General features: G+C 37.4%; 1 protein-coding gene across 8 annotated transcripts in view; it reads left to right on the top strand.

The window, feature by feature from the left end:
- Nucleotides 1-13,519, top strand: part of TNS3 (tensin 3) — a 222,796-nt gene that overhangs the window by 122,692 nt on the left and 86,585 nt on the right. For 7 of the 8 annotated variants that reach the window (XM_032998809.2, XM_042806674.1, XM_042806672.1 and 4 more), the window contains 7 exons: nucleotides 559-623; nucleotides 3,641-3,724; nucleotides 6,019-6,131; nucleotides 7,251-7,311; nucleotides 7,448-7,523; nucleotides 10,581-10,710; nucleotides 11,689-11,754. In XM_032998809.2, coding sequence (XP_032854700.2) covers nucleotides 559-623; nucleotides 3,641-3,724; nucleotides 6,019-6,131; nucleotides 7,251-7,311; nucleotides 7,448-7,523; nucleotides 10,581-10,710; nucleotides 11,689-11,754 — 595 coding nt within the window. The remainder of the gene's footprint in view (nucleotides 1-558; nucleotides 624-3,640; nucleotides 3,725-6,018; nucleotides 6,132-7,250; nucleotides 7,312-7,447; nucleotides 7,524-10,580; nucleotides 10,711-11,688; nucleotides 11,755-13,519) is intronic. The other variant, XM_042806673.1, reaches the window with a different exon arrangement.

Raw genomic sequence — 13,519 nt, 5'->3', positions numbered from 1 at the left:
ATTACCGCTTGGTAAATTGTTCTGAATTTGGCATGTAAATTATTTAACAAGATTTTGGAACGTTTTAAAAATTATCCATGGAAAAATAAGTAGTAGGTGTTATAAATCTCAGGTGTTGGGGAGGTAAAAATGCCCAACCCTGTCAGAAACTCATATTCTTTCCAAAGTAGGTATTTTATGTCATTTAATGCCAGAAATTGCAACACTGTCTAGACTGGTATTTAATGATTTCTGGAAAAAGTAATATAAAATTAGAATACTTGATACAGTGTTTCTACTACTGGTCAAGATTTATTTTTAAATAATTTCCTCTCAGTCAGTAAGACCTGACGGGCATGAACATAGCTGTCAAACTCAGTGGTTTTTATGTCACTTGTCATCCAGCTTGCATAGGCAGACAAGCTGCTACCCATCGTTACCACCTTTCCAACAACACAGGAGGTGCACGAGCAAAAGGACTCTCTGAATCTACCGTCTTAAAGTTTTGTTTAGCATGGATCTTAAAATAACATCCTGTAATGTAATAAAAAGTGATTGTTCCCTTTTTTCCTTATACAGGGAGGAAAAGGAAGGATAGGCGTAGTCATATCGTCATATATGCATTTCACCAATGTTTCTGCAAGGTAAGTTGTGCATGATGCACATTGTGTGTTTTTTACAATTAAGGAAACGTCAGAAAAAGATGCCTTTTATTTGTAGTACTGTTTGTCAGCTTACCAGTTGTCAGGTTTTCTTCTCAGAGAGTCTTGGAGCATGTCTTAAAACAGCCTGCTTTCATGGTGGTTTTCTTGTGGTCCTGCTTTCAGCAGGAGGTTGGACTAGGTGACACCCTAAGGTCCCTTCTAATCTGAGATACTCAGTGATTCCGTGGGAACGTTCTCCAAAGGGTCTTTCAAGATGAATGAAGAAATATGCAAGAAACCATTTTTATAAGATGTTATCATCATTATTCTATTAAACCCCTCTGTTTGCCACATCCATCAAGCTGTTCTTTTGAATCAGTGAGAAACTATTTCTGGAGTACCTAAGGAAAACAGTTATTAGAATCTGGAATCAATATTTGAACAGGGATTTCCTAGACATTAATCAGAGTGCAGAATGCGGTTTAAGAAATAATCTAGACTTTATCTTGCAGTCAGTCTGAACAATAGGTGTCTGATTACTTGGTTTGAATTGCTTCTTTTAGAGTGTGCAAATTATGAAATGACAGTTGACAATTTATGTCAACAAAGATAAAATTTGATAAATGGTCTCAAAAGGATGAAAAGTATTGGGGGGGGGTTGGGGCTTTTTGTTTGTTTTTTAATCAAATAGTTTTCTCTCGGTCTCTTTTATATAAATATGCATAAATGTATTAAAATAAACATCCACTGTGAAAGGCCCTGGTTAAAACAAATTTGGTTCTGAATTCACACCAGTCTGTCAGTCAGCAATAGATTTGGTCCAGTACTGTAGTGAATGAAGTCCTGAATCACTATAGGCTATTGGCAAATTACTCGTGTATTTCAGTAAAACCGGCATGTCAGAAAATAACCTGGGTTCACTCTGGTAAGCCTGATTGCCAGGCAATGGTAGACTAAGAAATTAAGTTCATTATACGCACCAATATGTGCTGAAAAAATAAATACATCTTCAAGCAGTAGCTGGGACAGCGATTGCCACAATTTTATAACATTTTGGTGAGAAGTATTGTGAACGACAAAATCTGTCAAGTGAGTACAGTACAGTACTGTGATGTGATCTTAGTGTTGCAATGTTGTGTCAGCCTTAAAGGTGGTACCTGGCTATAAATACATTTTAGTAATGCTAGAACAGAACAACACTTGGATGTGATTTTAAAGCCCAGTGGTGAAAGGTGCCATCTTTTACCCCAAACAAATTCAGGATTCCTGCAGTGAGACTGTAGGGGAGGAGTGAGTTTGGAAGCTGTCCTTTAAATTTCTGGATATCTCTCAGCACCTCTCCAAAACTTACCTTTTCTGTGTAAGAATGAGGTTGAAGAAGTTTCCCAGCTTGTATTTGTATATCCCTAGCATTATCAGGACTCTTCTGATGGTACACAGCAACCTCACAGAAGCAGAAATTACTGCAGGTGCTGCTGTCGAGGGTGCCAGCTGCTGTGTCAGGAATGGTACTTGGAAGACCGAGGATGTTCATGTTAATTAAGTTCCTAATTGTCTGCACGCACATGCCAAAAAATCCAGACTTAGTGAAAAAGCCTTATGATGCAAACCCCGTTTGGTTATATGTTATAAATACCTGATTTTCTCATTTAGGAAGTAATAATGTGCCATCAGATTTAACGAGGACAAGCAGATCTCATTGTAGTAGTTGGTAAACTCTGTTCTAACAAGTACTGTCAGCCTTTGGCCAGTTACAGGTGGGTTGCCTAAATTATGGGTGGTAGTGTGGGTGAAGATGTACGTTGGATTGGGCGAAGAATTGGGCTTTTGGGTCACTGATATTATAAGCACACGCTGTGTAAACTTTAACATCCATGAAGGAAACATGACTTTGCAGCATGATCCAGCACCCCATCAAGACAAGCGGTAGCTCCTGATTAGTTTTTAGAAAAGGTATCAATTTCATTTTTAGCTTAATATGCATATGTGTACTTTGCGCAGTTTTTTTCCTTGGAACTCATCTACCTTGAACTAACTGTGAAATTTAAAATTTGGTATTTCAGAGTCTAATTATTTTGAAACTTCAGATTTTTTTTTTTGTATGTCGTGATGTTAAATAACACTGACAACTACATCTGTTAAGAGACACGTTGTTTTTATCTGGTACGGATACAACAAAATCACCATAGCATGCTACTTGGCATGTGTGATTAACAGCATTCTTACTGATTTTTGACACTCCTGTTTCTTTTTTCTCTATCCCCCTTGCCTTCCTCCACACAGATGCAGAAGACCCTCATCAGAGCCATTCTGGATAGAGAACGGAAGAAAATGTCTATTTCTGAATATGTTGCTCCTTAATTGTGCATTTGGAGAGTTTGTGGTTGTCTGATGCAAAACATTTATTTTTCAAAGTTTGACACTTTTATGTTAAATGTTCTTTCCCTCGGTGGCTCAGGGCACAGGAAACAAAGACTGAATGAATTATTTGGCTGCTTAAATGATCCTCTAACCTGGCATCCTTTGCACCTCATGTACTGTAATACAGTCAGAGCTAGGCAGTGGCTTTCATCTCCATAATGTTGCTGCTTCATTTTTAAAAAGAGAATAAAATTGTATTTTGCAGAGAGAACTACCCAGTGGCACAGTTAGGAAATTATAGCAAGTATCCTTCTTTTGCAGCCTGAGCTGCTTGGCTTTGCTAAAGTTTATTGAATTATGACTTGAATAACACATTCATGTTGGAAATATGCAATCCAGTTAATTGAATAAGGGAGTAGGTGCTTTGCCTCGGGAAGGAAACTGCCTTAGGGTGTGGAATGAGGAGGTGTCAGTGGAAAAAACCTTCTTGTCTGACCTGTAAGTGCCAGAGTTGTGATTTAGGTGCTTCTTTATTTTTCCTTCCTTTCCTTCTTTTTCCTTCCAAATATTCTGGCATATTTCAGGCAGTAACCTGCTGAGTTTCTAGGATAACCGCAAACTGTAATAACGTGGTATCTGTGTCTCTGTTTTGACAGTGCTGATCAGGCTCTAGACAGATTTGCTATGAAGAAATTCTTTGATGATAAAGTTTCAGCTTTAATGCAGCCATCCCAAAGAAGGTATTTAATTTGTTTCTAATTCATATCAATAAGAAATGTCATACTTATCTTCTGTCCCCATCCCTTACTCCCTCCCCTGCTATGTGAATGCTATTTCCACAAGATCCTCCAGTGATTCCTGAACTCTCAGCACTTTATCATATATTAATGTTCCTTGATTGATGAAATCTCTCCTTCAGCTCCTGCGCACAGCCCAAGAGAGATAAGACCTTTTATACCACGCTGTTATCTATGTGCGTTCTTACTGCATTGTTTGTTAACAAAAAGATGTCACAATCTATTTCTTGATTGCTCCAAGATAATAAACTCATTTTTCTGTGGCATTAATAACGTGTGTGGAATGTGTGTTGATTAGTGTGCAATAAAGATCTTATTACCTCTTCTTTGGAGGATCTGCAGATTATGCGTCTGCCCCGTGTCCATGCTAGTAAATGTTTGTCAAAGCATGCATTATTCATTCTGTCTGTCTGGACATCTTACTTTTTCAGTCTGTCTGCGTGAATAAGGTTGAGTTAGGACTCAAGAAGCTCGGAAAGTGAATAGTTCTGGGGTTTGCTATTTACCTCCTTTTGATGAGTGATAATGATGGATTCGGTACCAAGCGAGATTGATATTCATCAGACCAGTAATTGTAATATAGGTGGATATTCTTTTAGAAACATAAAATATCAACTGTATGTGATTTAGTAATCACTGTTTAGTTTTGATGTTAATCAGCATGAATACAGTAGGTTTTGTAGAGGTTGTTTAAAGGATAAGGCTTTGCTAGTAGTTAAACTAGAAAAATAAGTAATAACAACGAGCATAAGCCATTTGCTTCTGTTAATCTCTAAATAAGAAAAACTTTTCCGTTACTTCTTGAACCCATTTGGTGATCTGCACAGCTCTTTTTCACTTGAAAAATAGTAGCACAGCATTCCGTTAGACTTGAAATAAACTTTTCATAACTAGAAATTTAACAGCCTCTTCTTTTTTTCTTTAGTCACTTTTATGTCTGCATATATATACGTACTGCATTTTAATAATAAGGGTTTGAGAGTGGTGCCTACCAGATAGAGAAGTGTGAACCATAGGAGCAAGAGGAAATAGATGTTCTTAAATCTTCTCACCAAGAAGCCTTATGCAGCAGGCATATTTCCATGAGAGCTGGGGACCCTCAAAGCGGGCTCTGTGCATTGTGCATCGGGGCAGTTTTTCAAAACGTGTAGAGACGAAGTCTCAGTAGCTGCTAACTTAGATGATGTGTATGTGAGCCCTAAAGCTAGAGGTGAAATAGGTGTGAATGGTGGTATCTATCTTCCCTACCCTCTTCAAGGACATTTGCTCAATTCTTCTGAAAGACTGAAGGAGGAAACCAAAAAGCAAAGATGGATTTCCTTAACATTTCAAAATAAAGCAAGCTTTGCTAGCTGTCTGTAAAATGAAACCTATTTTAAACCCCCACAACCCCCATTCTGGGGTAATAAAGCTGCAGTCTTCGGGCAGGATATTGTTAGTTGTGATGTTACCAGGAGAATGCAGCAAGGGATCAGTTAATGAGATCTGTATGCAAAGGGGGAAGAAGAGGTGATTTTCTTTTTTCTGTACATTCCTGAGAGTGAAGTAAAATGAAGGTTGTATCATGGGCATGGAGGAAAAAGGAGCAAAGGCAGGAGAAAAATTTAAAGGAGACTGATTTCCCTTGGTTATTTAAGGAAATTTGTGTAACACACACTGCAGCGATATTCATTTGCATGTACTTGCTTGTGACCAAACCAGGTATTAAATAGTAGAAATACGATGATTTTCACACTGCTATGGTAGTTTTCCTCCGTTTGGTGCTGAATCAGATCACTTCTCATAATGAGGAAGTTATTTGCCTACGTTGGCCTTAATGCAAAGATTTCTGACAAGGGCACTTCTTGCTCTCATTTTAACGCCGGGCGCTTCGCTGTAAATGGGGCGGGACCCATGTCATGCTGCTGTGACAGCTGACTGACACCTTCAGCTGCAACTAGAAATGTATACCAAAATGACTGAATTCACCATCTCTGTTAGTTCCTTTCTTACTTAGAGGAGTGAGATAAATAACTAAAATGAAGACACCAACAACAGCAATGTAACAGCTGTGAATTTTATGAAGTGGTAAATTAAAGTGTTTTTTCATGCTATTTTGTGAAGATTATTCTTTTGGAGTTATGTGTAGTGTCACAATGCTATTCACTACCCATGGCCTAGAAATATTAATGTGTGAAGAATGTATTTTCTGTATTTTTAGTGTTTTTATTTAATTCAGATACATTTCGTATTCTTAGATACGTGCAATTCTTAAGTGGCCTTCTATCTGGATCTGTGAAAATGAATGCAACCCCTCTTTTCCTGCACTATGTTATCCTTCATGGCATCCCGAGCTTTGATGCTGGCGGAGGTAACTTACCTAACTTTTCCTATCCAGGTGTAGGCTTAAAGTCTTGTTTCATTTTGGGGCTTTCTAGAAAGCCTGCTTGAATCTCAGAGTAGACTTTGATGCTCCATCGTATCACTCCAAATATTCCCAATAAAAGAACCAGGAGAAGAGAAATATCCTAAGAGTAGAAATTACAGCAGGTGAAATAAAATAGTTCTTTTTTGTTAAAAGAAGCGTTGGTGCTATCCATGTCTCCTTAGTTTCTGAACAGTTGTTATCCCAGTCACTGCAAAAGAACCGAGAACCTGCTCAGGTTTCACAGTTATTCCCTCCTTGTTTAGATAATAAACATAATCATAAATATAATCTCTTTTCTGGTTTGAGATTGGATATTTATAGGAAAGCCGTTTGGATATGGTGTGTTTCTAAGGTGGCCTGCTACAGTAAGTGCCTTTAAAACTAGAATGCTAAACCAAGGTATTAAAAGAGTATATATAAAAGAGTATAACTCTGCATTTGTATCATCTAAGAGTTAAATAGCACCTGTCCTTTGGAATGTTATCAGCATAAATTTGCAGTGCTCCACTGTCACTGTTGCGTAGTCTGGTTTTATTTCTAAAACAACTATTTCAATAAAGACAAAGTATTTGTTCTAGTAAGAAATTTAAGGGACTTACTAGTTTTGAAACAAAACTGTAGATCAAATATTTTGTTTAATTTTGAAAATGCTTTTTTTTTTTTTATTATTTTTTTTTAATTTATTTTGGTTTGTGGGGTTTTTTGTTTTGTTTTGGCCATTCTCTTTCTTCCCTTAAAAATTTTGTTTTCCTGCAGAAGTGGGGAGGAAGGGAGATGGTTTAATAGGGAGCAACGTGTTCCCTCTTTCTTTCCTTACCAGAATCCTTTAAAATCTCCTCTTCCCCAATTCAGAACTAGTCTGAAGATCAGGAAAAATAATCAAATACTTCTTTGGGGGAAAAAGAATCTAACAGTTTTGCTTTGAACGCTGTTTTGACAGTCAACACTGTGCCATGTGTGTGCCACTTAGTTTTGTCTGGATGTACATGAAGCTTCCTAGTTGTAATATTTAGGTAAAGGAAAATAATTACAACACGGTCTTTTCTTTTGACTTCTTTTCAGCTTGCCGGCCTTTTCTGAAGTTATACCAGGCTATGCAACCAGTTTATACATCTGGAATATAGTAAGTCATAAGCATTTTCCTTTACTTTTGAATCCAGGTTTTAATTCTTGTAATTGCAGAATTGCATAGGCTTTTGTTTGTTTGTTTTTTGTTTCTTTAAACCACAAATTTTCTTCTTCTTTTCTCTCCTCTTAAGTAGCGTAGGACCAGAAAATCAAAGCCGAATCTGCATTGCTATAGACCCTGCCCAGCTTTTGAAGGGAGATATTATGGTAAGTTCATTGTATGGAATGAAAATCTAGTACGGGGTCATTTAGTTTGCAGTCTCTGACCTGTTTTGCGTTCCTGTGAAAAAAAAAATAAATTGATGGCTGCAAATGGTTGCAGACAGACTACAAAACAGGTTACTAAGTTAATTTAGTCATCATCCTTGAGATTTATAGGAATCAGAATTCATATAAAACTCAATCTAGAAGGTTTTTAGGAGCCAAAGCAATTGCTCTCAGCACTCCCATTTCATAGCATCACCGTGTACAGTAATGCCTGTATCGCTGTTTTCTTTATAAAAATTGCTTTGGGGAGTATTTGTAACTCGACATTAAAATACCCTTGTCTTCTAACTTGTCAGGCAATGTGCACAATCGTAAAACTATATGGTGTAAATAAAATACCTAAGTAATTCTGAATTGTCTTGGGACTCAGAAAGGTGTGATACCAAATAAAAGCCTTCTGGTTATGCAAACACGGGCAGTATTTAGAAAGCAATTCATACACGCTAATATAGTGCATGTAGTTCCCTGTGTGCAAAGCATAGCTGTGGTTTAATTGCAGCATTATCATTTTAAATCTCCCTGCTTCTCTCACCGTACACAGTTATGCACAGAGGAAGTAAAGAAAGGTAGTTGCCATGCCTTTCAATTTGTTAAACTAAAGGGACAGAGCGTGTGGAATGAATGGTGGGGGCGAGTATTGTCAGACAGTATTCCTGGTCTAGACTTGCTTGTCATAGGTTTAGAGAATTTGTTAACACAGTGTGAACAGTATGTGGTGATACAGCCCAGGCATAGTTGTTGAGAAGCTGCTCTGGCATCTGTAAGTGCATATAGGTATTTCCCAGCATATTACAGTGGCTTGCATTAATTCTTGAATATATCATCAGAAAGCAGCAGAGTCAGAATTCAAAGTTAAGCTTAGACTTCATTGAAAGCTTGTTATGTATCCTAAGCACTAAAAGATGTTTTCGGTGTCCTGGGTACAGATGTACACAGTTACTGGTTGTAAGAGAGGTCAGATTTTTATAAACGATTACAGTTCTATATAATTTGTTTAGGATATGCTAAGTTAAAATTATTCCAGGCTGTTACTTTGAATCAGAAAGTAGAAAGAGGCAGGAACTACATAGTTCTCTGTAGTGACCCAGATTCAGCATTTTTTATAAACATGATTGTGCAAGAGACAGTAGATTCTGAGTAAATCCAGCACCTATGCGAAGTCAAAACTCTTTGGACATGTATTGTTCAGGTATTCAGTCTTCTGCATCTTCAGAAACTCTCATGTATGATCCACATATTAATGTGATTGTTTCATCAGCTAAAGAAGTTAATTGTGGAGGAATGTATATAACCTTAAAGAAGCTCTTAAGTCTTTTCAGGCTTCTTTTTGCTCACGTAATGTAATTAAATAGAATTATCACCGTTACTTGCAGGCCAATTATACATTTTGGAGCAGATTAGTTCTAATATCTTTCATCAGGGACTCCCTTTAATCCCCTTTCTATTTTTCACTTCTGGGCAAACTTGCAATTTTCATCCTTTATGGTGGTGTTTTGCCTTAGAGTTGCAGGGCATAGTAGAGAATAAGCTTTTATTTATTCTTGAACCAAACAGTCTGTTTATCCTACCTTGTATTTTGTTACTTTAAGGGACTGACTTATGGCCATGGTTCTAATGAAATGATGCTGCTGGTTGTGTTGGATTAAAAGGAAGTAGATCCCTTCAGTAGGCAGGGGTTTGTACATTATGTTAATTTTAGTGGGTGTACAGCACTGCTTAAAATAAGAAGCAAATAGTATTTTACCTGATATTACCACAATGCTGTAGGGGATTCTCTTTTAAACAACAAAGAAACAACACCAAATCCTCACTTACAAATAGAATAGCACTTACTTGCGTAGAGACACTCCCAGCCTTTCTGAAGTGTTAGGAACATGTGGTTTGTGTAGAGAATACCTGAAAAAAGCCCATCTCTGGTATATTGTCTGAAATGTTTCAGAAGTTGTCCTATGTGCTGTGCATATGGTCAACAATGATTAACTTCTGGAGTTTAAAGCATCCTGGGTTTACTATAATGAAGGATAGAGAGCAGCATCTTATGTTAGATTTTTCAAATCCTGTAGTGAGAAAAAATTCATAACTATGGTTTAATCCCAACTTTCAGAAGTATCCCTCTTAAACTTCTACATCTTTCTTGTTTTACTTCAGTTTGAATACCTGTTTGCTCTTCCATTATTCAGTATTTTCTGTCTAGAACACGTTTCTCAGTCTGCCTTCAAAAAAGGTGATTTTTGTTGTCTTTTTAATGCATTTCAGTAGCATCTTCTTTATCATAAAATCCTGGCATTGTCAGGATAATATAATAAAATTTTCAGTGATGAAGGTTACCAAAAATTTTACGTATTCCTGTAAGAATGTTGAGTGGCTTTGTATTACAGTGGACTCAGAAAAGTAGTGGGTAAAATATCCATATGTCTAGCCTAAGGGAAGGTGGTGTATTATGTTCACCTTTAGCTGCTGAAATGTTATTTTTACACAGTTCTGTGTTGTTCTAGCCAAGGTGTCAAAACCTACTACCAATTTCCCACAGTAACATAAAAGAAGATGCTATCAGCAGTAGAGCAGGTTTTTAAAGTCCCAAATTAGATGTAATCAGCTTGCAGTCTTGCTTCTAAAAACCCTGCGTATTCTTCAGTTACTTTGAAATGGGTGTGTTATAATTCAGTTTTACACTCAGTTGGTGCTGTGAAGAAGTATGGATACAAGTCAGCATTCCAACATTGTACTGACAAATGTTGTGATTCTGAATCATAATCTACTGATTGGTGACTGATAGTGATGAAAACAGTAATTATTATTTTTACACATCCAGAACTACCTTGCCTTGGGCCTGTATAATTTTAAAGGATTGAATAACGCATACCCTGCTTGTTACAACATCATAGGTGTCTGCAGGAATTTGCTCTGTGGCTGCTTTACTTGCCGACTAATGCATGCACGCGCGTTTGTTCAGATTTGTAAGAAATTACTTCCTGACATGTTTCTCTCTCTTTCTAGCTGAAATGTTATCACAAAAAATACCGGTCAGCTACTCGTGATGTGGTTTTTCGCCTTCAGTTTCACACTGGAGCTATCCAAGGACACGTCCTGGTGTTTGGCAAACAGGATTTGGACAATGCCAACAAAGGTACTTGCCTTCGGTGGTTGGTTTGATGCGTATGTATGCGGGGGTGCATGTGTGTGCCTGTGCATGTGATGATCATCTTCAGGACCTGTTTTCAGACGGATTTTTGTTTTTAATCCATCCCTGTTTTTAGGGAAAGGGAGACTGCTTGCGTTAACTCCTAGCATGTAACACAGGTAAACCTCTAACGAGAAGAAAAGCCCTTCAAGTGAATTTACTTGTCAAAATAATTCAGATATTCCTACATAGTCCTTATTGCCTCCTCTCACATTTGTAAAAACCACAGATATTTGTTTGAAATCGTGACTGTTAGTCACCATTACAGGAAATAACATGAGCTAAGTTGATCCCTTTTATGGCTGATGAAAACAGTCACAGTCTGATGCTGAGCCTGTGACCTAGTCTGCTTGGGTATGAAGATCCTCTAATACGCTTCACAATATCCAAAAATGGAGGCAAAGTTTTCAAACACATTTGAAAATGTGTTATGCTAGTCTTTGTATTTTCCAAATTATTCACTTTTATTTTTATAGTCAGGATTGTAACTCCCTTACCCTACATTAGTAGCAAACTAAAATCAAACATATTTTACTGCAACAGATAGCTACAAAAAAGTTTTGTAGTCAAGTATTGCAGTTTAGCCAACATAGAGAACAATTTTCGTTTTCTCCTGGGTGTGTTTTCCTTTAAAAGCCAAAGCCAGCCATGTCTGTCTGGAGAGGGGTTTGCAAACTGTACATCTCTTCTGCTTTTGACTGTTCTTGGAAGTAAACAAAACTGCCAACTAATGCTTATGTGGTCTTTTCTGGGAAATGTGTGGGGAAAAGACTGTGGCTCTTTTAGAAGCAAATTGCTAAACTGCAAGTGAGAAGGAAAGAGTGATGAGGGTGTATTAATAGATGCAGAGAATCCTGGTTTCTGAGTGCCTTGGAACTGCTTTCCTGGGAGATAGCTTGCTGAAATACTATCCTTTGTTTTCAGATGACCGTTTCCCTGATTATGGCAAAGTGGAATTAGTGTTTTCAGGAACTCCAGAGAAAATCCAAGGTGAGTATACAGAACTAAAAATACGATTTGTTTGAAAATAAACCACATTGAGATGTATATTTAAAAAAAAAAATAATAAATCCTATTTTCCTCTTTTATTCCACTTCTCTTGTAGAAGATCTGAAACTCAACTTTACAATTAGTATGTAATACTATTACTGGCTTAAATTTGAAAAATTTAATGAAATCTCTGTGTTTACATCAGCATAGGAGGGATCAGATCTTGTTTTAAAACCATGCCAGAACCGTTCCTGATGAGTAGCAGAAAACATTTGTGTGTATCTGTGTAAAACATGCAGAGTATAGGTAGCTTGGCCTGGCATAAGCGATGGCAGTGGCTTATCTTGGGAGCTTTTTTGGATGTTGTCAAAACTGATTATGTCTGCAGCGGTGTAGTTTGGACTGTCTTCAGTTTAGCATACAGAGATACAGCTATAGTTTTGTTGGAAATGCTTCTTCTCTGAGGTTGTTTGTTGGGTATTTCCTGTATGCCTCCAGAATTCTACTGTAATATGTCTAAAATCACAGATAATTACGACCTGCAATAAGAACTCAAGATCATGCTTTATATTGCAGTTTATTTCTGTTAATGGGCTTCCTACTCATTTTGTGGTGTCCCAAAAAGTATGGATTTTGCCGGTGACTGGATGAAACCCAAATATTCTGAACTGTTTCATACATATTGCCATTCAGTGTCCTGTAAATTGTATGTTTTCCTTTTTTTTTTTTTTTCCTCACCACTTTGGTCATTTAGAAACTTGTAGTAGCAGCCAGTAAGAAGTTGGATTCTGTCCAACTGAATGTGAAGATCTCACTTAGCCTGTTGGAAAGCCATATAACAAAAACAATTTTATAAATAAATTTGTCTAGCTTGTTCAAAATATTTCTGGATATTAAGTGCTTGAAGAGCGGCCCGTTGATGTGTCTGAAAAAGGATCAAAATTTTTTCAAGTCTCCCTTCTTTAGATGGCAGATCAGTTTTTTATCAGGCTCCAAGTTGTTGGAAAGTAAGGTTCTAAATAATTGTAAATTCATATTCAATTGCTATCTAAAGGATTAACTGGCAAGGAAAAAGAGTTCACCTTGAAATACTTATTTACAATTGCTGCAAAATTACTTTTCCATATGTACAAATATTATAAAATCATAGAACAGCTTCAGAAAATCTCTAGTCTATACTCCTGCTGAAAGCAGGAGTCATCTGTGGGATTGCAGCAGTTTGCCAAGAGCTTTGTCCAGTCAAATCTTGAAAACCTCCGAGGATGGAGACTTCACAACCTCAGTGGGCAAACTGTTTCAGTGTCCGACTGTCCTCACAGTGGACTTATTTTTTTTCCTTGTATTGACTCTGAACTTCTCTAGATTCAATTTATCTGTTCCTTGTTGTCCTTCTGCCTTGCTCCCACCTTGCTCTGTCTCCTCCATGGCCTTTGGGAGGCTGCTGTCAGGTCACCCACAAGACCATCTCATCTCCAGACTGAAGAAGCCCTGGTCCCTCAGCCTTTCCTCACAGGGCAAGTCCTTCAGTCCTGACCACACTGGTCGCCCTTCCCTGAATTTGCTTCACTTTATTCATATCTTTCTTGTATTGTGCATCTTGAAACTGGACACAGTATTCTAGAAAATAACTGACTGTGATACAGTTTTTAAGAAAGAATGCATGTGCCAAGTTAAGATGAGACACCTAAATATTTAGGTAACAAACTTCATAAATCTGCCTTGTGACAAACATCATCACAGAAACTCTCTACAGATGACGTTTTTC

This window comes from Tyto alba, unplaced genomic scaffold (assembly GCF_018691265.1).
Source record: "Tyto alba isolate M040663 unplaced genomic scaffold, T.alba_DEE_v4.0 Super-Scaffold_48, whole genome shotgun sequence".
Classification (NCBI taxonomy): domain Eukaryota; kingdom Metazoa; phylum Chordata; class Aves; order Strigiformes; family Tytonidae; genus Tyto; species Tyto alba.
The sequence above is the reverse complement of the archived record's forward strand: the minus strand, read 5'-3'. Positions and strand labels throughout refer to the sequence as shown.